At 38.2% G+C, this 27,990-nt stretch overlaps 1 protein-coding gene across 5 annotated transcripts in view; it reads right to left on the bottom strand.

Moving 5' to 3' along the window:
- Window positions 1-1,834: 1,834 nt before the first annotated feature.
- NAP1L1 (nucleosome assembly protein 1 like 1) overlaps window positions 1,835-27,990 on the bottom strand; it is a 42,495-nt gene continuing 16,339 nt past the window's right edge. For 2 of the 5 annotated variants that reach the window (XM_039343301.1, XM_039343302.1), the window contains 12 exons: window positions 21,108-21,210; window positions 16,522-16,663; window positions 16,267-16,347; window positions 15,488-15,616; window positions 14,967-15,038; window positions 13,698-13,837; window positions 11,003-11,148; window positions 10,264-10,283; window positions 6,238-6,360; window positions 2,839-2,871; window positions 2,654-2,704; window positions 1,835-2,536 (listed from right to left, as the gene is read on the bottom strand). In XM_039343301.1, the coding sequence (XP_039199235.1) occupies window positions 2,501-2,536; window positions 2,654-2,704; window positions 2,839-2,871; window positions 6,238-6,360; window positions 10,264-10,283; window positions 11,003-11,148; window positions 13,698-13,837; window positions 14,967-15,038; window positions 15,488-15,616; window positions 16,267-16,347; window positions 16,522-16,663; window positions 21,108-21,210 (1,076 nt within the window). In that variant the 3' untranslated portion in view covers window positions 1,835-2,500. Of the gene's footprint in view, window positions 2,537-2,653; window positions 2,705-2,838; window positions 2,872-6,237; window positions 6,361-8,707; window positions 8,965-10,263; window positions 10,284-11,002; window positions 11,149-13,697; window positions 13,838-14,966; window positions 15,039-15,487; window positions 15,617-16,266; window positions 16,348-16,521; window positions 16,664-21,107; window positions 21,211-27,990 lie in introns of those variants that run through there. The other 3 variants (XM_039343303.1, XM_039343304.1, XM_039343305.1) reach the window with 3 other exon arrangements.

The raw sequence follows: 27,990 nt of genomic DNA, 5'->3' as shown, positions 1-27,990 counted from the left end.
CTCTTTCTGAGAGCAGAAAGCTTGCATTTATATAAAAACACAAGATTGGTCAATCTTCTATTGCCTTGAATGTGCAATAATTTGACTATTTTGATTTCTGAACTGTTGAACAGAGCTATCACACTTAGAAAACTGAAAGCTCCACTGTAGGACACCTGCCTTCTAAGCCCAAAGCACATTTCTTTTTTTAAAAAAATAAGACAAGCATCTCTATCACAAACACAAATGTTTTCAAGTTTATTGCCAAAGATAAAAAAAGTCTGCTATTTTTTTTAATCATTCCTCCCATACATGTCAGAATGGGAAGACATTTGTTTTCTCAATAACCTTAAGTGTTCCACAGATGTGTTAATAAAACATATTATATCCTGTGATCCCATTATCTGAACCCAAGAAATTTCTATAGTTTCTTCTAACAGTTTCTAGATGATTTCTATCAATGGCATTGCAATCAAAAGTATAAAATAAGATCTTAAATTTCCAGAGCATTCACCAAAATGCCACAAAACTGGATAATCAGTACTTGGGTACGATAGTAATAACAAATCCAGATCCTAGGAAATTGAAAACAAAAAATTCCAGAAGATAACAAAATCCCCAAGAAAGGCAAGTCATTATTATTGGTAGTATAGTTTTGACATAGCAATTCTAATGTACTGTACATTGTTTCAACACTTGCCATGAAAGTAATTTTTTATTGTTACAATGTTGTCATTGTTAAGACTTACTTTCATTAATACCAGTCTCCATATAAAACAACCAGTTATAAGTCAAATTTGGGCCATACAGATCATCAGAGAAATAAAAACTAGTACTTTTTTTCTATCAGCTTGAATAGATTATGAAACTGAGAGTGTGTTTTAACAACTAACCAGGTATTACTTTATAAGCAATGGCTTACCTATCCAATGCTTCTCCAGAAACAAAGTTCCTCTCCAAATCTGTTTACAAAACAGATATGCAGGGCAGCTAACCTTTCTACAACTAGGAGTTTCATGTGTATTTTATTATTTTTAACTGAATGCCATGAATTTCAGCAATGTAAATCCTAGGTTCCTATAGATACAAAGATACTGCTACGGAACATAATCATTGTTTTTTCTGTAATTGGGTCATTCTACAGTACCACCAATTTTTACAAATCATTCCAAATTCTGCCTTTCTTCAATTCTGTCATTTGAGTGTTGATTTAGGTCTATTAGAAAAGTAGTTTGACTAAAGATTATTATTTACGCCAAATAGTCAAGTACGGATCATTCTTTTTAAGAAAAAAATGGTTATCATTGGTTTCACAAACAAGGTAATAATGACACATTTTTATAAAATCAATAAAATTAGAAGATCTGAAAGCGAACAAATTATTTTAAGAAATCAAGTTGCTTCTAGGCATCACTCAAGAATCATGTTAATGCTGTCCCAATGTGTTGCATTATTAGACTTTTCATCTAACATGACAATATTGATTGGAAACTGGCAGCAGTAGTTTGACACACCTAGATATAATCAGATTGCAGAAATCAGCTTTAAGGTTAGAGCTGTAAAGGTGACTTATTGCTAAACTAATTTTAATAACCTAAGGCAACATATTAATGGCGAGCATTTATGACTATAAGATTGGTTGAGGAAATTCTCCACCTTGCTGTGAGGAGGCATAGGTGCAAGTGACTGAATCAAGATACAATATTGTCAAAACACAACATTTATGCAAAATGCAAGACCTAATGAAATGAATTTATGCAGAAATACAGAATTTGACATATGTATATATGTAAAGATTGCTTCCAACAGTAAATGTTTTGCTTACAAGATTTTAAAATGTACACACAAGTACAACTAGTTTCTGAAAATACTAGGTTTATTCACATCCCAGTGATAAACAATCTTAATATGATGTTTCTAAAGATTTTTTGTAGGTCACCATCACAAAATACAAAAACCTAGAGCATAAACAAGCAAACAATTATGAACATTCAATGTGGTCTTGATGGAAATTAACAGTTGATATGGAAGTTATGAAATTTGAAACGTATGTCATTTCCTAATTAGTACAAGTCACTGCTATTTCTATGACAAAGTAATGAAGGCACAGCCAGTGCAAGCAGACTTAAACCCATTTAAACTACTGGGCCAAAAATACTTTGGTTGGTTCTCTGGGAAAGGATCTTTTCTAAACGAATAGTGGTCTCCGTCAAGAGTTCTGATATCTTCACAGCTGCAGTCTAATAGCTACATGACAACAGACTTCACTAGAACCAAACTATATATAGCAATGAATTAATAATTCATGCTTTAGGATTTACTGCATTCTACATATCGGCAGAAAAGTACTATTAAAATGCTAGGTACAAGGAACCTACATTTTAAACCGGTTCTGTCAGTTTGTTTTAACAAAATGTTTACTTAATTCTACCAAGATACAAAACATAAGGCTGTAAGTAACTAATAGTTGTATTTAGGCTATTACAGTGCAGATAATCCTCAAGGCCACATACACACTGTTTCACTGCTGCTTGCATTCTGCTGGGTTTTGGTCCTTCTGTTGAAGAAAGAAAAAGATACATCAGTGTTCAAACAGGTCTGCTACAGGAATTTACAGATTACAGGCAATAACTCTAAATGCAATTACTCAGGAAGGTATGAACTGGTCACATACCTTTGGATCATAATCTGGATCATTTTCTTCATCTGCTTCTTCCTCCCCTTCCTAAAACACATGTGTATATAAGTATATTTGGCCACATACAGCAAGACTAAAATTCCCCTCAGCTACTTTTTTCTATAACTTTAAGTTGCTGAAATCAATTTATTAAAGTTTATGAAATCCACAATAAAGCCTACCTCATCATCAGCTTCCTCACCTTCTTCATCATACTAGAAAGTGAAAAAAGATCAATCAGAAATGTATAAGCTCCGAGACCACAACTTTTAATTAAAAAAAAGCCTCCAATTAACAGTTATCTTCTGTAAACTTATTTAGCAGCTAGCCTTAAAATCAAAGTTAAGAATTTATAGACCTACTAATGATGATGAGTTACACTTCTCAGAATTCATTTCTAGCCATGCTAGTGGGCCTGCTGCAAGCTGAAACTCAGCAATATCTAAAAGGCAGCAGGTTCCCTCTTTGGTCTTAAGTCAGGGGTGTCAAACTGCCGGCCCGTGGGCCGAATGCATCATAGCAAAATCGTGCCCACCCATTGCCAGCAATGGCAAAAAAATTGCGATACATCGTGACACATCACGTGACATTGCAAGTTTGACACCCCTGTCTTAAGTAAAGGCAGGACTTACTTCAGAGTAAATTCATATAGGATTGTTTTGTAGAGATCGTTTCCTATCATTATTTTTAAGTAGATTTAAAGCCTTGAAAATAAAAAGTTCAAATACACAATTCAAGTTGAAACCAATGAAATGTCCTATTTTCCACATAAGCAAGATTAGCATATCTTTCACTCTGAGGGATATTTTTACTCTAAGGAAATGTCCAGTGGCTTTTAAAGTTTTTGAAGCAAAAGTGACATCATAATTGTTAAACTGAGTATAGCCATCTTAAGAAGCACAATGTTCTCTAAGATCTGTTTGCTTGTTCCAAATGTTTTTCCACTCTGATTCTTCAATTAGAATTCCTGCTTGTTATTGTGCAAAGTTTATCTACAGTTCTTTTTAATGGCAGGTTAAAGTATATCTTCATGCTAATAGGCTTGGCATCTGTCATACTGAAGAACAACTTAAAATTCTCTCAGGAAAAAGCACTAGTCATTCAGAATCCATTTTTATATTGTCATATGGTTATATCAGATCAAAAACTAAGCATTTCACAAATGGAACAAACTTCTGCATTATGGTTTGCTTCACACATCAGGTCAAAATCAACCAAGGTAGAATTTATAAAAACAGAAATTCTAAGGTAGAATTTATAAAAAAAAAAAAAAAAAAGCCATGCTATGCTTTACAAGACAAAATGGCAACAATCATACACCAGCAACAAGATATACAAGGCAAAAGCTCTGAATTATCTACCGTATTTTCCAGAGTATAAGATAACTGGGCGTATAAGACGACCCCCACTTTTGAGAAGATTTTCATGGTTTAGCAAGTTGTCTTATACGCCAGAAAATACGGGTACTTTAACTTTCTAATAAAAGTAATGTAAGTCCTAAATACATTAGCATTTCATTATATTTCATTGCTTGTTCCTCATCTGCTGAAGACAAATGTAGCTGGGTAACATCCCATAATAAGCATGGGAGTGCACTTGTGAAGCTTTGCAGTATATGAGGAACTGCCTCACCCCAATGGGACTAGCTGGCCCCTCTCATTCCAGTGGAAGCAGCCTAATTTGGATCTCACTGGTCAAAGAATTTCTGCTGCTGGGCTCCAGAACATTTCTGCTGTGCGCCCCCCCCCCCCAGAATATTCTACCATCAGAGGTGAGATTCCCCCCCCCCAGACACACAAGAACACAATCCTGGCCTTCTGGCAGAGCCAGAAGTTCCAGTTGACGGTGAAGCCAAAGTTGGGCTGGGGCCCCTGGTGCTGGATGCCCTGCAGCGGGGATGGCCCGATGGGATTGTCGGAGGCCGAGACTGCCATTTTGTAGAGGCCACTGAACACCCCCGTGTTACCGACGCTGTTGATCTCCATGGTGGAGTTGAGGTCATTCTTCTAGGTGCCGATCAGGGAGGATTAAAGGAGAGCAGGAGGGGGGAGGAAAGCGGGTCGCGGCGCTAGCCAAGCCCAGCTGTCCAACAGGTAGAGACTTTGGAACCATTTTCTCCATGCTCGACCGCTTCTTTGGCAACCTGCTGCCGTGGCTGGTGCTCTCGCTGTGCAGATGACAGAGCCTGCCAAAGAAGCGGCCGAGCACAGAGGAGGAAACACTGAGTGTCCGTCCGCTGGAGTCCCAGGGCTTCTGGTGCTCAGCGCGATGGCACCGGGTGCAGTCAACCCCGAGGAAGTGGCACCCTCTGCGCAGCCCGCTGGCTCCCACCAGCTGCTCCTGCCGCCCACCCAAGCAGAGGCTGGTGGGGGGGTTTCCCCAGGGGAGGAAAAGCCCCGCTCGCACCGCCTCCCTCCAGCGCCCTAGATTGGGAGGGGCAGGATCCCCGCCCGAGGGTGGACGCTCCTGCGAAATCGCTGGCCTTCTGCGAGCACTGAGCAGCAATTTGGCAGCAAGGGGGCGGGGGCACTTCTTCTTGGGAAGCCCCCGCCGCTGACCCAACACAGACATTCTTACTCAGCTGGCTCTCCGCCAGTGTTCCTCTCCCGCCATTGGTCTGCCAACGCTCCAACCTCGCCCCTTCCTCCCGGCTGTTTCTCGGAGGGACACTTTTCTAGGGCTATTTGGCTGTGTGGGACACTTAAACTCTCATCCAGACAGCCAATCCCCATGCCAAAGGCTGAGGAGCATGGGGCGCAGGATACGGGGGAGCTTGCTTTGATGTACCATATTTTCTGGCGTATAAGACGACTGGGAGTATAAGACGACCCCCAACTTTTGAGAAGATTTTCATGGTTTAGAAAGTCGTCTTATACGCCGGAAAATACAGTACCTTATGGAGCTTAGATATATCAATATCATTCTTCCTCAAAACTATTCCATTGTAATTTTCAAGTGGCATATTTCCATATCTGTAAGAATTAATGATATCTGAGCACCTTTTATCCCCAAAAATCACTATTAAACTCTACCACAGAATACAACTATCAGGAATGTTTGATGTACTTCAAGGTGTGCCAAATTCTGTATTGAAATAGGAAGCAAGTTTCATCCTTCCAGAAACTGATGCAAGGTGTAGTTTTGAATTATTGGCTAAAATTAATTTAAATTTGGAGCCCTTCAGCTTCTATGATTTTTCAAAATGATTTCATATCCTCCTAGTCTAATGGAGCAACTTCAATTTCAGAGTTTTAAGGCTTATCATCACAATACTTGACAGCAAACTGAGCTCAACAAAACTCAATTAGAAGCAAAATAATGAGTAACTAAGATTGATCTTCTGAAAAATTGTTACTTTAATTTAAATGCATATAGTTGCAATTTTGTCACTAAATTCTCTTATTATCAGCCCTTAATTTCATTTGTTTTTATTTCTTTTCTATGTTCTGCGTATCGCTGTTCAGCCTGAAAGGGAATGTAAGGTGGATATATATGTATGCATATTTACTTACAGGCCAATCTAGCTTTAAATCAATTTAATATAATAATTTTGATGTAGATGAAATTAAAACACAACTTACATCATCGTCATCATCTTCAATGGCTTCTCCTGTAAAATACAATACGGATCGTGGAACTATGCGCTCCCGTAGAAAATGGCCAATTTCAAAATCAGCTGCAAGAATTGCTTCAGCATCATCATCCTGCATAAGTAAATTAATAAATATAGTGCCATTATCTGTACTTACTAAATGCAAATATACCATTTTATTCAACATCTTTTAGTGTCAGCAGCATTTTCTATTCCCTTTCTCAATCTTGGCAACTTTAAGATGTGTCGACTGCAACTCCCAAAATTCCCCAGCCAGAGTGGGAATTCTGGTTGAAGACTTCTGGGAATTTAAGTTCATACTTCTTAAAAGTTGCAAAGGTTGAGAAATACTGGTCTAGTCACTTTACTGTATAATTAATTAATTAATGTTTTTTAAAATCATTTATTGGCCTACCAAGAAATATTGAATTCTTAAATTCACAAAATATTTATGATCAAATTTGATTCTGGATTCTCCTGGCAGTGAACCTGCCGTAGTCTACAAAAGTGTGTTAATTAAAGTTTGTACTAATCAATAAATAACAATAAAACATTACTCAAATCATTACAAATACTAATCTAATATGAAGTTTATAGCAAAAAAGAAATGTAAATTTATAAGTTTTATAAGTTTTCAAATTGTATATACACGTGTTTAGAGTGGGTGAAAACTTTATATAAATGGAGAGAGAGTTTCAGAGCATTAAAGTCATCCCAGAGAACACCTTCCTTGTAGCTGATTTTAGTGAGGTCTCCTTAGCAGCAGCATCAGTTGATCAGATATAAATTAATTCTTACTAAAAAAAAAACCAAAACCCTGCAATACTGTATGAATTCATATATGATGACTTTTTTATTGTATGGTTACAATACTTTTTCCTTAAGTTATACTTTTACATTATCTTTTGGACTCTCCCACACATATTTTTATAAGTTTTAACTCATAAGTAGATAATATGTCGTCTGTATTAGCTTCTTTCATACATACAGTATGGGCAATGCTGTCTACATGTACTTACATAAATGGCAAGTAATATCACATTTACTTCCTGGAGTACTAGGAATTAAGAGGTGTATTTTCATGAAAGAATGGCCAAAGACTGCATGAATCCTTCACATTAACAATCTAATCAATCTGTTTTTAGGAACTTGTGATAATTTAATATTGTTGTATTTATTGGTGTGCATGTATGGGTATTGATATGTATGTATGTATATGTATATACAAGCAAATGGATAGACTTCCGGTTCCAGATCGCAGCGCTGGCGGTCGCGCAGAGTCGTCTCTTCGCCAGCCGGTTTCTCTTCGCCGGTAGACCCTTAACAGGGTCAAAAGTCACCCTGGAGGGGTGACTATCGATGAGGAGGACTCTCATCGACCGAGGAAGGGCGGCAGCTCCTTCCGCGGTCCGAGGCAGTTCCTTGGGGCCAACGGAGAAAAGATTGGCCATTAATATGGCCGATCACTTAGCCGCACCAGCCGAAAGTCAGAAGAACATCTAAGAAGATCCGGGTGAGACCCTTCCTTCCCTCTCTTTACCCTAACTATCTCCCTGTAAAAAGCTTTTGGAATTATTTCCCTGCTTTGAGAGAGCAGATTCTGTTTACTGGGGAAAAAGAGCTCTGCAAACAAAGACAAAATAATTAATTTTTACTGACTATTTTTATTCTTGGATACTCTGGGGTCCCGAAAAAATTCCCACTATAGAACTTTACCACTCTACTTTTTATTACTCTATCTACTTATTAAGCTGGAGAATATTGGTGTGTTTTTTTTCTTAACTGGATAAAACTGTATTGGAATCTGGAAAACAGATTTTGCAGCCTACATCTTGTGGCGAAAGCTGACACTGCAATTGTATTTCCTCTTTGATTTTGAGGCTGGGTTTGACCTTTAAATTATTATAAAAAATAAAGGATTTGAAACAGCTGGGTGGTGAAACTGCCTACTAGAAACTGTGGAGGTGGATATTGGCTGACTGTTAGTAAACATAGCCTCCACTAAAAGGCTAAAAGATTATTTCACCACTGAAATGGAGGAATTTTAACTATAAGCTTATATTGGAAAAAATCTTAGAGGTTGTGGAGCAAATGAACTCTAGGATGAATACCAAAGATGATATTCCAGAACTACAAATTGAACCTCAAATTTTAACTGATCAACTTATAGGCCAAGGAATAATAGAGAGGAACAGATCAACTTCAAAGAGGCCTGTATGCAACAACACGCACAATTTAATGAGATGGAGGAATCTCACCCACAACTGAACTATAAACTTATACTGGAAAAAATTTTTGAAGCTACTGAGCAAGTGAATTCCAAAATAAAAGCCCTTGCCCCAAAACTTCAAACTGATTTCCAGACTCCAATTGACTACTTCATAAGTCAAAAAACAACAGAAGAGGAACAAATCAACAAAGAGGCCATTACACAATTCTACGTACAACTCATTGAGAACTTTGACGACCAAAGAATGACTTTAATTAAAACACTTGTAATGCCAAAAGCAACAGGAAGTGATTTGCAAACACGAGGTATTGAAAACTGTGATAATGTGGATAACCAACTAGTAATCACAACATTGAACAAAACTGATCATACTACTCAGGCGATACTGGAAGAAGAAGAGAAGTACGACCAGACTGAATTGTTGATAAACACTCCTAATCAAACACTGAGATTTGATGATATAGAGGCTCTTTTATGGAAACCTGTCTGGCACAAAAAAGAAAGCCAGAGTTAGATTCAAAAATGAGACTTAAAATTTTACTTAATAGGTTAAAAAGGCTTTTAGAGATTTTGACTGATTTTAATACTAACTGAGATGAATTACTGACTAGATCAGTGATGGCGAACCTATGGCACGTGTGCCAGAGACGGCACTCAGAGCCCTCTCTGTGGGCATGCATGCCATTGCCCCAGCAGAGTTCACCAGAGTAGGGAGCATGTGGTGTTTGGAAGCAACAGGGCAGGAAGTGAGCGAGCAAGCGGCATTGGCCCCCCAGGGATCCACACTCACCAATCTGCCGTGACCACTGCAGCCACGCCTACCTAGTGGGCCACGCCCCCCCGAGGGCGCCACAATGCTGATGCAGCCCTGGCACTTTGCGATAAATAAGTGGGTTCTGTGTTGCAGTTTGGGCACTTGGTCTCTAAAAGGTTCACCATCACTGGACTAGATTATAGTTTGTAATTGTAATAAGGAAGAGGTTTTATATAAAGAGTTATTAGGATAAGAAATAGAACATATATGTGAAATATAGTAAGAAGGTATCTTTTGGAACAATATGTTTGTTTTAGGAATGATAATTATTTTGATGGGATTTAAATTTTACTTAATGGGTCAAAAAGGCTTTTTAGAGATATGGATTGATTTATAGAATATATATCTGAAATATATTGGGAGTAATATTTTTATTTTAGGTATGATAATCACTTTGCAATCGAAGGAGAACAAGAAAATGGATTGTGATAAAGGAAGACATGGCATTAATAAATGAGTTATTAGAATAAGAAATAGAATTTACTTGGGTAATGTAAGAATGTAACTGTATAATAATATGTTTATTTTAGACATAACTATTATGTTATGAAACAAGGGAATTTAGGGATACCCAAAGTGTAAATAATATGTTTATTTAAGGCTAAATTGGATTATGGTAACTGTAAGTTAGTAAAGCTTAAAAACAGGATTTGGACTTATATAGGTGAAATGCTATTGATAATTTTTTTTGACTGATTGAACTTTATTTAGAAGTGTATTAATTTGAATATGTTATATTAATTGAGGGAAATAGAGAGGGAATCTTTAAAGAATTAACCTGAGCCATATATGTACAATTTTGTTTTTGAATGATTAATTACCCCATCACCACGTTGTTTCCCAAGCACCTTGATGTAAAAATTAAAAAACTAATAAAACTTGTTCAAAAGAAGCAAAGGGATACATTTATTACAATGAAAAAATTTAAAAGTGATGTTTTCATTCATAAAGACAATCACTGTGAAACTTACCAAGTCTCCACTTTCAGGAACTGAAATGAAAAAAAGATGTAACATTATATATTTAAGAATGCTACATTATTTAACTGCAGTAACTACCTGAAGTACCCACCTTTTGTTTCCATGTAACAAAGACAAAAGATGTCCCAAATGCCATTATATAAAATATCATGTAGCCTAATCTGCTAAAGTTAGATGAAACAGAGGCACTGCTAATTGATGGGTATTAGAATACAGAGTAGTATAAATGGGACTGCACTCCTATTTAAAAATCAAGTGCAGACAAAGAATCTTTAATTAAGCTTTGTTCTCAAATGTCTCCATTTCATGGGGATATTACTTCCATGTTATGCTGACTTTCAGTAAGTTTCTGTAATGCAGATTCTTATGATCATTTGTAAAATCTTAAAATGGTTTGGAACAAAATGCTTGAAATCCTGCTTCCCACATAAGCAGTTCCACCTCTTCAGTTATCCTTGAAGCTTTGTTCCATGATGTTCTGCTTTCAGGATGGTTTAAGCACAAGTCAAAGACTTCTCAAATATGGTCCTGCAGGCTATGGAATATTTATTTCTAGAAAACCTTTCAAGTGTCAAAGCCAACCACCAAAACATTCTTGATTTACTATACAGTAATTTTATTATTTAACTCGATGCTACTTCAATAGCTGTGTTTTTTTTTCATTTGTGACATTATAGGAATTTTAATCTATGTTCTTTTTTATATATAATGTAAATAAATTTAAGTTTACCTTCTGGAGGACTGAAAAAATTGAAGAAGGAATCATTGGAAACTGTTTTTGTCACTGTTCTAACTGTTCCATGCCCCTTGTGCTTTTGTTTCTTCTTTATAGTTTTCAAAGTAACATTTTTCCCCTTTTTCCAGTCTATTTGGCACCTATGGAAAAACTGTTATGAAACCAAGTACATACATACCTATATGTTCACTTTAACTATTATAGTCCTGGCACATAGTATCATACAACAACCACATAACTAAAATGGATCCTGAATACATGAGTAATTCAACTGTATGAACAACAAAGTTAATTTAGATTTCTCAGAATGTAATTCTTTAATACTAAGGAATGACTAATGTAGTACATCTTTCTTTTTCTGCACACAACATAAAATAGATTTTCTCTCTCTGGAAATTTCACATACATACTAAACAATTCAGAATTCTGCAATGTATTCAATCTGCCATAAAGTTACGATGAAAGCACACGTAACAATTCCTCTATACATTTCCTACTTAATACTGCAAAATGAAAAATCTACCATCCCAGTCCAAAACAGATGTTTGAATCCCCAATGAAACTATGGCATTCTGATAATCTGGCAAGTGGTGCTGAAAAGTTCAGCATCTAAGACAATTTAAATGGTTGCCTTAGATATATTGCACTATATCCACCACTCTCCAATGCAGCACAATGAAATATAAACACTTTAACCTAGCATACCTAGTAGAGAGCTAGGTTAGGAAAGATTAACCTAGGCACTCACCCAGGAATAAACAATAATGATAATGAAGTTAGAACAGATGCTATGAGAAAACATCTTCCATTATTCTTATAAATTTCATCTAATTCAAGTACTAGGAGAAAAAATAAAGCAAAAGATTCACAGTAACCTGAAAGCAAGTTAAATGGGCATTTTAATTGCATTAATTATGTAAGAATTTAGTGTGCAAGGTTATAACACAGAAAATGTAAGTGCCCTATTTCTTAACATTGCTATTTCCAACACTAGGGTCGCTAAGCACAGAATATGTTTATTTTCTTTAGAGCAAAAAGCCTATTCGTATGCCCATTTAAAGGTAACTTACTGTACTGATGTCTGTACATTCATTTTATAACATTAAAATATGTTCATACATACTTATGCCTGCTTCAGCAATAGTCCTATTTTGGATGGTTCTCATTTAAGAATTGCACTTTACTTTAAACAGCTATGATTTGTAATCTTAATTGTTGAGATCTCCTGGTCTTAGAAACTTTAGTTACTATCTATTTGCTGATGTAGGTATTTATTTGCTTGCTTCAAATTTATCCTTTATGAAGCAATGCCTGCTTTAATTTCCAATGATTCTGGTACTCTTTTAGCAGAGACCCTTTTAGCACTGCTTACAGCTCTGCATTTGATACTCTGGCTTATCTTGTTATCAGCTGTATTTGTTTAGTGTGATGGTTCCTCTTTTTGCTTGGTGTTATCAGTTTCTTGTTCTATACCTTTTGCTTCTATGGGTAGTCCTTGACTTACAGCAGTAACTGAGTCCAGAACTAAGATGGTAAGTTATGCTAGTGTTAAACGATCATCATGTGACCATGACAGATTTTACCTTGGGGGGGAGGTCATTAAACAAATGCCATGGTCATTAAACAAATATTGTAGTAGTTAAATGAATGTCACAGTCATTAAGGACGCCCAATAGGGTTTTTTTCTGGAAACTGGAAGTAAACTCCTGTTTCTGGCAAAAAACATAAATTGTGATCAACAGTCATTAAGCAAACAATCGTAAGTTGAAGATTACCCATATATAAAATTGCAACCTTTGCTCTTTGAGTTTTAGCAAACACATGGTTTCTGGCCAAGATAACATTAATGGGTGATCAATAGAAACAATGGTAAATTAATTTCTACATCATACAATTTAGTTTTTCTTCTCTTCTTGTTCTCATCACCCATGCAAACTGGAGAGATTGGGAAAGAAGGTAATACAAGAGAGTAAGCAAGCACACAATGGGGAATACACTGAGTTGGTTGTGCAGTGAGCTTGCTGCTGCCAGCACATTGTTTTCAATGTGCATTCCCTATTGTGTGTCTGTTTACTTTCTTGTAATTTTTTCCTCTCTAATCTTTCTGCAAAGAGAGGAAAGAAAAACAATAAATCAGACATAGTACAATGTGTACTGAATATAATGGCAATCACCTGACTGAGGAACAGCTCAAATGTACCTTTTAACGGTCAATGAATGAGGCAGTTGGTAAACATCAACTACCTGTGAATAATTAAGTTACATTAATCTTTGGCTTGACAGCATTTGGGACCAGAATCACCAATTGTAAGCTAGGTGGTCATAAAGCATGTCACATGACTATGTCAGTGATGGCAGTTCTGGAAGGCCTGGTTGCCATCGTTAAGTGAGGACCATAACTTCCTAGTGGCTTCCCCACTGACTCTATGGAAAGCCAGCAGGGAATATTGGAAATCGCAATCATATAACCTCAGCTCAATGTCATTAAAAGCAAGCTGGGCACAAAAAACCCAGATTGTAATCAAGTGACTGTAAGGACATTGCAATGACTGGAACTATCTGTTCAGCCCAATCACAACTTTAAATAGTCACAGAATGAATGACCCAAGGACTATGTGTATTTATTTAAATATTTTATGAGGCCATATAGCTTAGTTCTTGGCCACTTATTATACAAAATTACACTTACCCTATGCAACCCATAATTTCTGGTCCATCGAAGGAGAAAGGATCAGAATCATCAGGTTCTGATCTCATTCTGTATGTTTTTGTTACTACTTCATTTGTGAAAAATTCATTAGGTTCAAAGTGGAATTCTAAAGTAAAAGTCTTTGAAAAAGTACAAGTTAGAATAAGTATACATAATTATAATCTGAATCACAAAACAAAACTCCATTATGTTCTTTATTAATGTTATTGTTTTATCCAAGGATTCTGCCTTTGAAGTGATCAGTTCTTAATGTTGTTGAATTGTAATTATAATTATAATTGTAATTATCCAAGAGCCATAAATGGAGGTTGACAACTTTTATATTATTTTGCACAATATTCTTATTTCTTCAAGGAACACAAAGTCCATCTTCCTTCAATCTTTCCCAAACCCCACAATAGGCCGACAATTATGGCTGAATAGGAATTCTGTATCTATTAAAGAACTAGTTCTCCCCTCTGTGTTATCTCAAAGAAATACTAGTTTTACATGCTATTAATGTCATTTTAGAGAACTTACTCTGAAGAATTCCCTATAGTATAATTTCAATAGAACTCTCACCAAAATAAATTATCTGTATATGCTTAACTAGGTAGTGAACTTATAAATAAATTCTTTGAAATCTTTTTTAGGCATCCTTATGGGCTGAAGATTAAAACGTTCAGCAACATAGGAACCTTGGTTAAAAACAGGCTTTTGCTTTAAACTGATATAATGCTAATCATAATTAATGGGCTGGTCATTAGAGATAGACATTTCTGATTACTTAACACTTTAATTTAGGTGTTAATCCAAAAGAAGTTTTTACTGTTATGAAATACCAAATTGCTACACACATCCTGTGTTTAATTTTGCTATGAAGTCACTCAGGTCACATACAATCTATTGTGACTCAAGAAACACACATTCTCTATAGCAGCACCTGCCCTCTGAAATAAGCCTCTCCCCCCCCCATACAAAATGGCCCCAGCCTGTTAGGGTTTTGGAGGACTGTAAAAACCTGGCTCTTCACTCACATCTTTGGCAAAGAATATTGTGTTTTCTTAGATGATGTGGTATGTTTCTCTTTCATTTCTGTCTTGTTCTTTTCATCTTTGTCATCTTTTCTTCTTCTCTTTTATATCTGAATTTTTTTCCTTATTTTTAATGCTTTTATTTAGGAGCCATCCAGAGTCATCGGGAGTCATTTAGTATACAAATTTAATAATAATCCATATAGAAGACATATTTTTAACAATACAAGCTTACCATAGGTTCTCCAGCTTCTGAAAACTTCACTTTAATATCTTTTAAATGCTTCAGGATAGGTTCATCATGTTCCTATATATGTAAAGTAAAACTGCAATACATTAGGCAATGCTTTTTACACTTTTAATGCAATTACAAAGTAGGAAATAATATGGTAATATTAAAGAGGAAAATTAGGAGCAACATATTACATTTAATATCAAACCATTTTATTGTTAGTTTCACAGGTGTACTAATATATATTTATCATAAATATTTATTTCCCTAGGACATAAAAAAGACTTGTGCAGAAATGAAGAATTTATCATATACTTAGTGCTATATTTCGACCAAACATGAGACATGCAAACTGAAGAATCCCAAAAAGGATTACTGATGGAACATTACACAAAGTAAAACTACAGCCCAGAAGAAATATTTTAACGATGTCCATGCTACCTAGTTCTGAATAAGATAAGTTCTAATTCTTAAAGTTTAGTTTATCATCAACATTTCAAATAATTAAAACTTTACTCTCTCACCTGAACCATATCACTAAGTAAATCGACATTCTTGAATACTGTCAGCCAAAATTCAGGAATTCCTTTAGGATCATCTTTTTCTTGATCTTTTTTCTCCTCTTCAAGCTTGGCCTTCTCTTTCATTTCCTCCTTGTTAAAATTAGTAAGTTAATCTTTCTAATATTTGAGTGCTAAATACCTATCAGGTTTAGTGGTATACAGTCAGCAACAAAGATTGTGTAAACATTGTTTTATTTAATTAAAATATTTATATACTGTTTCCCATTAAGAAACATCTCAAAGAGGTTTACAAAGTATATTTATATATCAGACAATAAGCTACAATGTCCTTACTTTTAGGCTACATGTTTTCCTACTACTGTTGAGAGGTATCAGAAATTTTCCACCGCAAAAACTAAGTTTAAAAAAACTTAGACTTCAGATTCCCCTCTTTACAGTAACTTTCTTATTTCCTATCTTTATATTTATGAAGACAGTAAAAAACAGGAGGTCCCTAAAGACCATGCATAACTTACTGAATACAAAACTAATTTTCCCACCAAATGTAACCTTCAATTGGTTTTAATCTAATCTAATTCACTTCTCTCCTGTTAGTTTCAATGGGAGGGAATTTGAACAAGGAAACAAACAATATAAAAGAAATAAAAATCCACTGCTCCATCCCTTCTGCTTCATAATGCAAACACAAAAGGGCTTTAGAGTACCTTCCTATTAGTGATCCCAGGAAATAAGGCAGGACTGTCCTTTAAGTCTACTTCCAATAACATATAAGTACTCACTGAAATTTCTTCTTCCGTGTCTGTTTTCCACTCACATTCTTCTTCCGTAGGTTCATAAACAGCATTGATTATTTCACTTCTCTGGAAGATCAAACCATCGTTCTTTCAGATTACCATTTAATATAACCCAATACCTTTTATAAAGTGGTAAACCACAATTCTTTTTTGGGAAATAAAAACTACAAAATTAGAAAATCTATAGGAATTTCAGGCACTCCCATTTTCAACATTATATAGTAAAAGCATACATATTACCTTGTCAAATAAGGGCTGATAAAGAGTAGCATATTTCCTTTCCAATTCATGAACTTCTTCATAAAACTTTGCTTCTATCTGTGCACATTTAACTTGAAGATTCTTGAGTGCATTTACTCGTCTTTTAACTACTTTAGGCAAGCTGTGGGGAGTGGAAGTATATTGCATGATTACACTAACAATAATTCATTTAAAAATAAAAATGTCAATAAAAATGTTGGTTGAAATGTATAATTTCTAGCAAATGCAGCCTGTATATACAAAAATATTATTGTGATACACCATTCCTTTGCACAATTTCAGGAAAAAAATTACAAACTTAGCTTCATTTTATGCATTACAGGACTTGAAAATTGAGATTAAGCAGTTATCTATAATCTTTATATAGTTTTATTAAATATAGCTTAACTTTACTGTTCTATTAACACATTATTGATTTGTCTCACTTATTATTACACTACCTAGAGTAGATTTGAAACAAAGTGACAAATTCAAAACAATTTAATTTCTAGAAAAAAATTATTCTCACAATGTTTAAATTTTAAAAAGTTATATGAATCTAAAATTGACATTAACTAATGTACTTTATAATAAAAGATTATCAGCACTAGACAGGATGCTATGTTAATACTACAGAAATGCTTTTGGTGATCAACATTACTAATCCTATAATCAATTAAAAATATTTACTTAATGCATGCATATACTGATTACAATGGAAATTTTGGGCTCAACTGCGGTCCTCTCTGTAGACTGTATGACGTTCATGGAGCAATCCTAAACATGTAAACTGGTAACAAAACTTGGTTCATGGAACCATGCTCCTGTACTCAATAGCTAATGCAAGAAGCACTGATTTGTGAGTCACTGATCAAAATTTCTTTCTGTAACTGTTTGTTTATATTTCATATTTCTGAACCTTTTTTAGAACATTTTACCCTAAATCCATAATAATAACACTTGTGTTCATTGCTGTGGAATTCCTATAATATTTTCCCTTGGCCATCTACAATATATTATTTATGGCTTTGGGGCTCTAAAGAACAATTTTTCACCAGTGATTAATAAAGTAAGGGCATGTATTGGGGATACTGTTCTTCACGCTCACACATGCCTATCTTCATTTTCCTAATGAATATATGCAGCAATACTCTTCTTTCATGATAAAAGTTGCCAATTTCTAGCTCTTCAATAATGAGAACAGAGAAATTTAGGACACCTCAGCAGACTCTATTTTTTATTTCAGTCACCACTGGACCATTACTCTCTTTACTCACCAACATTTTTGTCTGTGGAAACATATTTTAAGAAAACATTTAAATCCCAGTTTATCAACAGAATGCCCAGCAAAATTTGGGCAATAATTTATAAAAAGGGGATACCAAACCTGCATTCTTACTTGTAAAATCCATAGCAATAAAATTATAAACAGAATTACAAAAAAATACAGGTCCTATCAAAGATCACAATGCAGCATAGCCCTCTCCCAAACTATCACAGAATCATTTGATACAGTATCAGCCCCTTAAGGAAAGGACTCAAATAACACTCAACATGCAATGTTTTATACAACTAAGCTTTCAAATGTAAGAAGAATTCTTGCTATTTACTAATAAGTGAACCAGCTAATTACATCCCTACCTGCTATTCAGAGGAAAAAGACAGACAAGTAGTAAAGTTGCATAACAAAGCAAAATGCTTTTAGTGTGATAAATATAGCAAAAAGGTATCATGGCAAAGTGCTATTTCTAATTAAAACTGAATAGAGACATAGGATGAGGGTAGTGAGTAAAACAAGTTAAAATTACAAGATCTTAAGAGAATAGAAGTACTTCTTTAGAAAAACTGAGTCTGCAATTTTAGAAAGATTTTAATAGATGGTTCTAAGGCTAGAATCTTCCAAGGAAAGAAATAATGCTTTACTTGAATTGATTCTGTCAAGAAATGTATCTCCCACATGTAAACAATTACATCAGATCTGTTCAATTAAGACATGCAAAATATACCTGCAAAGTCATTTAAAGTCAAGTGAACATGCAAAATATTAAACACAGTTCTATGTGTTATCCTTGTTAATTTAATTATCTTTAACTGGCATAGCTGACACACTATATAATTTTTAGTATTGAGTTACTTGTAATAAAAAGCAAGCTTTTGTAACTTCTCAAAAAGTATAGTATTTCATTGAAAGCAGCATCACTAAACCCAGTAAGAACTTACTGATCTTGGGTCAAGGACTTTTCAGATTAGCAGAGGTTACTTAAATATGCTGTGGGAAAGCAAGCAAGCAAGATCACAGCACATCTGAGATCAAATATGGCCAGGAAAGTAACCTGTAAAGATCAAAATGTGTCATGCATAAATGTATGTGTTCAGATAAACAGCTTCCAATTCCATCACCATAGGAAACAATTGGAGGAAGACATGATTATTTCAGTTGATTCTATATTTTGTCATCCCACCTCAGCGATGTCTCATGTTAGGATTCTATTATTTTTATGAGATGGGTTAGGCTGAGAGAGAATGACTGGCTCAAATTGTTGTCAGCAAAAATGAGCAGGGAAGAATACTGTGTATGTTTGCCACCTTGAGTTGCATAAGAAAAAAAGGTTGGGATAAAAACCCCCCCAAAAATAGGTTGGGATAAAAATCCCCCCCTATTTGCAGCAAGGGAAAAAAGATGTGTTGAAAAAAAAGTTCAACACACACAATCTAAAACAGCCCATTTTAGCTGAGATGTCGTAGTCCAATCTTTCAGACATTGCTTCTAGGCCTCTCAGATAAGGTCAAGTGTAGTGTAACAGTTTTACTCCAAACATGATTATATAATTGTCACACTTGAGAAAAGTTTCAAGAACAAAAGCTTGACTTTATCTGAGGAAAGGGAACATCTAGAAGTCCCCTATTATGGTATTGATGAGTAAATTGTCCAGCACAATAACAAAGCATAGGAGTATCCATCCATGACCTAAACCAGGACAAGTCTAGAATGACCTCACTCTGACCAATAGCCTCATACCCTACTGCTGTTCTGTCACCTTTTATTCTGATAGGCAGTTCCACAACTACATAGAATATATTATTAACCTTGCATATCCTTGCAGAGCCATGGTGGAGCAGCGGTTAGAATGTAGTACCACAGGCTACTTCTGCTGACTGCGGCTGCCAGCAGGTTGGCAGTTTGGTTCTCACTGGCTCAAGGTTGACTCAGCCTTCCATCCTTCCAAAGTCGGTAAAATGAGGACGCAGATTGTTGGGGGCAATATGCTGACTCTGTAAACTGCTTAGAGAGGGCTGTAAAGCACTGTGAAGCGATATATAACTCTAAGTGCTATTGCTATCTTGAAATAGCAACTCTCCCCACTTGATTCTCATTACAAAAGGGCAACAGATGGTGAAAACATGCAAAGAGAGACAACTTTGTGATGTAAGAATGAATAAAAAGTTTGGGGAAATGTTTTATTATCACTTAACATTTTCAGATTTTGGCGTTAGAGTAAAGGAAGAAGGGATAAAATAATGAAGACCTGGAAAGCCCAGAAGTACTCTGTTCTTTATCCATCTACTGATGGATAAAGATATGCTACCCATTGTTTATATTTGTACTGCCTAATAAAGTTACTGCGCTGGCTATAATATAAGCAAAATATTGATCTGGACAATGCAGCAGTTGCATCCATTTCTTAAATACAAAGTATTATGAAATGTCTGCATTCTGAGAAACACAGATATTATTTTACACAAAATGAATAACACTTTTCTATTTCAAGTAAAGCAACAGAAGCAGCAAAGTAGAATAAAAATTTCAAAGAAAGCATTATGTTCCACAAAAATCAAAGAAAACAGGAAGCTGCCATGTAATTGTAATGTATTTAATTACAGATTATACAAACTTGTAATTGTTATATCTCTATATGCACCCACTATCTTTCATAAAGAAAATCACATACTTTTCTTCTCAACATTATTAGTGGAATCCTATATAGATAACTAAAAAATTCTCACTGAGCTAAATACTTGTTTCCAAGAAAGTGTGAATAGGACTGCAGGTTGTTCTTTTCTAAATCATCAATTATGAAAGCTTCTCTGAATCAGATTGCAGGTAGCCCTCAACCTACAACCATTCATTTATTGACTGTTCAAAGTTATACTGGTACCAAAAAATGTGACTTACAATCAGTCCTAGACCAACACAGTGTCCCCATGGTTATGGGATCAAAATTTGGTTGCTTGACATCCAGTATATATTTAAGTGGTGCAGAGTTCTGGGGTCATGTGATTGTCACTTACAACCTTTCCAGCAGGCTTCTGGCAAACAAAGTCACTGGGGAAAGCCAAATTCTCTTAAAGACCACATGATTCACATAACCCCAGAGATTTGCTTAACAACAATGACAAAAAAGGCCGTTAATTTGTGCGTGACCCACTTAACAACTGCTTTCCTTGTACTTGTCGAATGCACAATTTAACTACACATACAAGACACATTCCATTCATTATTTTGCCAAATGATTATGTGGCATTACACACACACAAAAAATAATTGATCAAGGAATAAGACAGTAAAATAATATACTGTAATATACCTTTCTATATATCCTGTAGGTGTCCCCACCAAGCCATCAAGCCTTTCCTGGAGGGCTGCAAGAATCTGAGGATTCTGCATCATTTGTACAGTTAGTTGGCGTGCTGAACAAAACAGAACAGATTTTTTAAAAATCTTATAAAATATTGTTACCCTTGTATCTGTTTTAATAAATAACACAAAATAAATAATTGTCCCCTCTCTATATGCTCACTGATTTAAGGTAATTAGATTATAACACTATATTCATTGCTAGACAATAATAGCAAAAGAAATTACTCATGTAATGCCTCTTAAACTCTGCAGGCTAGTTGAAAAAATAAACATATATAATTATTATTACAATATTTCATTTTCAGGTTATGTAAAGTACAAAAAGTTAGAAATACCGTATTTTCCGGTGTATAAGACGACTTTCTAAACCCTGAAAATCTTCTCAAAAGTCGGGGGTCGTCTTATACGCAGGAATATATGGGTAGCTGTTCTCTGAATTTAAAACCAATCTGCCCCCTAGTGGCCAGCCCTATTTTTTTTTTACAGAAATAAGCACTAACAGGTCAAAGCTTTCTAGCAAAGGAATGGAGCTCCTATTGTGCTCATTCAATATTGTACTGTATTTTCTGGCATATAAGATGACTTTCTAAACCCTGAAAATCTTCTCAAAAGTTGGGGATCGTCTTATACGCCCAGTTGCCTTATACGCCGGAATATACGGTATTAACAAAAAATAAATTAGGGCATGTGTTTAAAGATAAGAAAACATTGTTAGAATTCATTTATACTCTCACTATTCATTATACTTCTACTCTTCTAAAAGCATTCCAGCTTCTACCACTTCTAAATGCCTCTTCATCCCATAACTTTTCTCAACTCTCTTTCTGATGAACTCATAAATCCCATCTGATCACAACTTTCTTAGTTTTCTCTTCTTCTCTATCTAATCGTTTGTCCTTCATCTATTTGCTTTATAATTTAGTACTTACGTTCTCACTATACGACCCAATCACTTCAACATATTTTAGTATTGGTCACACATTTTTAAATTCAATCAATATTCATACTGCATTCATTATTGGAATTAATTCTCCTTTCTAACAGAATAACAAAAAATGCATTTCAAACAAGTTATAAATTGATCTTGCATTTTAATGAGTGAAATAAGTATTTGACCCCTTTGCAAAACATGACTTAGTACTGGTGGCAAAACCCTTGTTGGCAATCACAGAGGTCAAACGTTTCTTGTAGTTGGCAACCAGGTTTGCACATATCTCAGGAGGGATTTTGTCCCACTCCTCTTTGCAGATCCTCTCTAAGTCATTAAGGTTTCGAGGCTGACATTTGGCAGCTCGAACCTTCAGCTCCCTCTACAGATTTTCTTTGGGATTAAGATCTGGAGACTGGCTAGGCCACTCCAGGACCTTAATGTGCTTCTTCTTGAGCCACTCCTTTGTTGGCTTGGCCATGTGTTTTGGATCATTGCCATACTGGAATATCCTCCACAACCCATTTTCAATGCCCTGAGGGAAGAAAATTCTCACCCAAGATAGGGTACATGGCCCCGTCCATCATCCTTTTGATGCGATGAAGTTGTCCTGTCCCCTTAGCAGAAAAACACCCCCAAAGCATAATGTTTCCACCTCCATGTTTGATGGTGGGGATGGTGTTCTTGGGATCATAGGAAGCATTCCTCCTTCTTCTCCAAACACGGCAAGTTGAGTTGATGCCAAAGAACTCAATTTTGGTCTCATCTGACCACAACACTTTCACCCAGTTCTCCTCTGAATCATTCAGATGTTCATTGGCAAACTTCAAACAAGCCTGTACATGTGTTTTCTTGAGCAGGGGGACCTTGCAGACACTGCAGGATTTCAGTCCTTCACGGTGTAGTGTGTCACCAATTGTTTTGTTGGTGACTATGGTCCCAGCTGCTTGAGATCATTGACAAGATCCTCCCGTGTAGTTCTAGGCAGATTCCTCACCATTCTCATGATCATTAAAACTCCATGAGGTGAGATCTTGCGTGGAGCCCCAGACCGAGGGAGATTGACAGTTATTTTGTGTTTCTTTCATTTGCGAATAATCGCACCAACTGTTGTCACCTTCTTACCAAGCTGCTTGGCGATAGTCTTATAGCCCATTCCAGCCTTGTGTAGGTCTACAATCTTGTCCCTGATATCCTTGCACAGCTCTTTGGTCTTGGCCATGGTGGAGAGTTTGGAATCTGATTAATTGCTTCTATGGACAGGTGTCTTTTATACAGGTAACAAGCTGAGATTAGGAGCATTCCCTTTAAGAGAGTGCTCCTAATATCAGCTCGTTACCTGTATAAAAGATACCTGGGAGGCAGAAATCTTGCTGATTGATAGGGGAACAAATACTTATTTCACTCATTAAAATGAAAATCAATTTATAACTTTTTTGAAATGCCTTTTCTGGATTTTTTTGTTGTTATTCTGTCTCTCACTGTTAAAATAAACCTACATTAAAATTATAGAGTTATCATTTCTTTGTCAGTGTGCAAATGTACAAAATCAGCAGGGGATCAAATATTTTATTCCCCTCACTGTATATACATCCAAAACCTTTTTACCAGCATTTGCACATCCTGAAACTTCTCCATCTCCCATGCTCAAATAAATATTTTACCAACATGCACTAATACATCTATACGCTTTTCAAAAACCTAAAAAGTTTTCAACAGTTTTATATAATTTGGAAGGGGCGTTGTCTTACCTGAACGCCTTTTCTCAGTACGGAGATGGAGAATCCGCCAATGGGTTTTCTCTGTCTGCCTGCTCTTGAGACCAAGTAGCCAAACTTGACACGCCCCCTCTTGCTAGGAGATCCAGTCTTAACGAGGGCGAAGTGGCTGAAGGTGGACGAGGTATTGGCTCTCAAACCCTTAACTAAGGCCTGACTGACCTAAAGGGTGGGTGTGGATTCTCCATCTCTGTACTGATAAAAGGCATTCAGATAAGACAACGTCCCTTCTCCAGTACAGGAGATGGAGAATCCACCAATGGGACATACCAAAGCCTCACTGTTCCGATGGGTGGGGAACAGAAAGGCCGGAATAGAGTCCCCGGAGACCACTTGCTGGAGGACCCTCCGACCAAAGGAGGCGTCCGCAGAAGCAAAGCGGTCGATTCTATAATGGCGTACAAACAGGGAAGGTAAGGACCATGTTGCAGCCCTGCAAATATCCTCGATGGACGCCTGAGTGGCCCATGCCGCAGAAGTCACAGCACTGTGAGTGGAATGGGCAGTAAGATGACTTGGAGCCGGCAGGGAAGAAGACTGGTACGCCTCCGCGATACAGTTCCGGATCCACCTGCCAATAGTGCCAGCGGAAACTTTCTGTCCCAGGGAAGCCGGGCAGAAAGATACAAATAAGGCCTGGGACCTACGAAAGGGTTCCGTGCGCTTGATATAACGCCGCAGTGCCCTGCAGACGTCTAGCATGTGCCACTGTCATTCCAAGTCATGGGAAGGATTTGGACAAAAATTTGGTAAGATAACTTCCTGTGCTCTGTGGAAGAGCGAGTTTACTTTGGGTACAAATGTGGGGTCCAGACGAAGAACCACCCTGTCCCTGTGAAAGATGCAGAGGTCATTTCTGACCAAAAGGGCGGCCCGCTCAGAGATACACCTGGCAATTAAAAACGCCACCTTGAGAGAAAGATTCCGCAACAGAATGGTCGCTAAGGGTTCAAAGGGTGGTTTTGTTAGAGCGCGAAGGACGCAAGGCAGTTTCCAAGGATACCTGTGTACCACAGGAGGCCTGGTGTTACATGCACTCTTGATAAAGGCGTGAATCCTAGGGTGATGAGCCAGGGGACCAGAGTCCGCGCAGGTGAGTATCGTGGACAAGGCTGCCACCTGTCTGCGAATAATCGCGGGGGCGAGGCCTCTGTCCAGACCCTCCAAAAGGTACTCTACTATCTGAGGGATGGTCAATTTGGAAATGTCAAGCTGCCGCCTTTGACACCAATGGCAAAAACTTTTCCAGGTGGAATCATAAATGTGATTGGTCGCCGGATGGCGGGAAGCCTTAATCATGGTAATGGCGTGAGGGGATAATAGTTCTTGTGCCATTATGCTGCACTCAAGTGCCAGACGGCTAGCTGCAACCATTGGGGGTCCAGGTGTTGGAGGGACTCCTGGTGCAGGGACACGCGATGAGGGGGAATCTTCCATGGGGGAGATTGGGAAAGAGTCATAAGGTCGGCAAGCCACGGCGTCTGTGGCCAGTACGGGGCCATGAGGATCACTTCTGCCTGCTCCTGGATTAATTTGCGAATGGTCGCCGGTATGAGCGGAAGGGAAGGAAAGGCGTAAAGGAGACCCTGTGGCCACGGAGTCCGCAGGGCATCCATCCCCTCCGCCTCTGGTAGGAAATAGCGGGAATAGAACCTGGGGAGTTGGGCATTGGTCAACGACTGGTAGGCTGAACCTGTGAGAGATCTCGGAGAACAGGTCCAGATGTAACCCCCACTCCGAGGGATCCACGGTGGAGCGACTCAGAAAGTCTGCTTGCTGGTTGTTGATCCCCGAGATGTGTTCGGCCTTGAGGGAGGCCAGGTTGGACTCTGCCCAGGAGACCAGGAGCCATGCCTCGTAAGTGGAGTCTTGCCCAGAGAACTATGGCTATGCAGGAGACCATCTTTCCTAATAGTTGGGAGAGTAAAACCAATGGAACTGTATGTTCCCTGTACACCTGGCGAGCTAGCTCCCTGATGCTGACCACTCGCTCCTGGGAGAGATAGACCGTGCAGTTGGTGGTGTCTATCACGGCTCCTAGGTGCAAGAGCCTGGATGAGGGAAGTGTCATGCTTTTTCGAAAGTTGACTGAGAAACCATGTTGTTGAAGGACCTGAATGGTATGTTTCACGTCCGCCTGAGCTGCCTGGAAGGATGACGCTTGAATCACAATGTCGTCCAGATAACACTGGACGCGTATTGGTATCCTCCTCAACTGGGTGGCCAAGACGGCCAGGATTTTGGTGAATACCCTGGGTGCAGAAGAGAGGCCAAAGGGAAGGGCTTTGTACTGGAAATGCCTGCCCTTGTAACAGAACCTTAGGAACCTTCTGTGAGCTGGATGGATGGGAATGTGGAGGTACGCCTCCGTGAGGTCTATGGACGCCAGGAAGTCCTCCTGTCTGATGCCTCCCAGGATGGACTGGAGGGATTGCATCTTGAACCTTTTGTAAGTGATGTAATGATTGAGATGTTTGAGGTCCAGGATTGCTCTCCACCCCCCTGATGCCTTGGGAACCACAAAGAGGATGGAGTAGAACCCCTTTCCTCTGTGTTCTGATGGTACTGTTTCGATGGCCTGAATTTCTAAAAGATGTTGGATGGCCTCCTGCATGAGTCCCTGTTTGAGAGGATCCCTGGAGACTGAATAGACAACAAGACGATCCGGGGGTTGTGCTAGAAACTCTAGGGACAGACCGAACTGGATGGTTTGCAAGACCCAGGTGTCCGTGGAGGTGAGTTCCCACTGATGGAAGAAGTGGGTCAGTCTTCCCCCAATGGGAAGAACAGAGTAGGAGTCACTTGGACTTTCTATAGGGGGCGTCCTGCCCCTCGAAATGGCCGCTTGGTCTGGGCCTGTTGTCTGGATCGAAACCCTGGCCAGTCATAAGGGCGATCGTACGGTCTTTCCTGTCTGGGAGTGTATGACCGAGAGGGTTGGGAGACCGTTGTACCTGCTGTCTGCCGAAAGGACTGCCTACGAAAGTAGCGGGTGGGCCGTTTTTCAGACTTCTTGTTTAAGTGAGCCATGACCTTGTGCTTGTCCTTGTTCTCCACAAGGTATGGAGCCAAGGCCTCCCCAAACAAGTTGTTGCCCAGATAAGGGGCAGTCGCTAGATGCCATTTGAGTTTGGTGTCAGCCTGCCAATGTTTAAGCCATAGCATCCGCCTGGCAATGATGTTGGAAGCAATGGACCTAGAGGCAAAAATGGCAGACTAAAGCGTTGCGTCAGCAGCGAACTCAGTGGCCGCTACCATCTTGCTTAGGTCCTGGTGAGTCCACAAGTCCTCAGCAGGTACTCTAGCCTGAAGCTGGCGCAGCCATAAAAGGGTAGTATTGACAAAAAAGGACGCACAGCTAGCCGTTTTTATTGCCCATGCCGCTGACTGATGGTTCTTCCGGAAGGTGTGTTCCCATTTCTTGTTGTCCACTTTAAGCGCCTCTGACAAGTCCCCTGCGATCGCCATTTGGGATACCAGAGGTGTCCCTGCCTCATCTACTTTGGAGACCTCCAGCGCATCGGTGAGATCTGTGGAGGTGCTATAGATCTTTTTGTCAGTCCCGCTGATGGTAGGGAATGAAGAAGGGGAAGCCCATGGCTTCTTTATCTCTTTCAGGAAGATAGAGGGGCATGGGACATGATGTTCAGTTGCCACCGTCTCGAAAAATATCGGATTGGGGCTGGTATCCAATGGGGCCTGTGGTTGAGGGAACTGATCTGAGCCTATATTAGCTGTTGCCGTGGCCTTGCGCAGGATTGAAAGAAAAAGGGCCGAATTGAAAAGACCTTCCAAGGAGGAAGGCTCAGAGGGAAGCTCCTCATCCTCTGACAAAATGATATCCGGTAGCTCCTCACCTTGTGGAGATGAGTATCCGCTCATGGAGGAGTGCGCAGGAGAGGTAGGCTCCTGGGGTATGGGAAGGTCCATAGGGGACCCATAAGGTGGCATAGCTGAAGTGGAAGCCCCTTGATCAGGTGTCTGAAGGGAGCACTGTGCCAGGGGTCTATCCACTACCTTTGAAAGTAAAGCCTCAAGGCGTCCATCGGAGAAAAGATCTCCTAGGTCCGATCCCCTGAGTCCAGCCACCGTGGGAGTAAAGGTGGCCTCTGGCAACGTGCCTA

Source organism: Crotalus tigris, unplaced genomic scaffold (genome assembly GCF_016545835.1).
Source record: "Crotalus tigris isolate CLP2741 ecotype Arizona unplaced genomic scaffold, ASM1654583v1 scf7180000017836.1595184, whole genome shotgun sequence".
NCBI classification, from domain to species: domain Eukaryota; kingdom Metazoa; phylum Chordata; class Lepidosauria; order Squamata; family Viperidae; genus Crotalus; species Crotalus tigris.
Note: the sequence above shows the minus strand (reverse complement) of the source record. Positions and strands in the feature narration are given on the sequence as shown.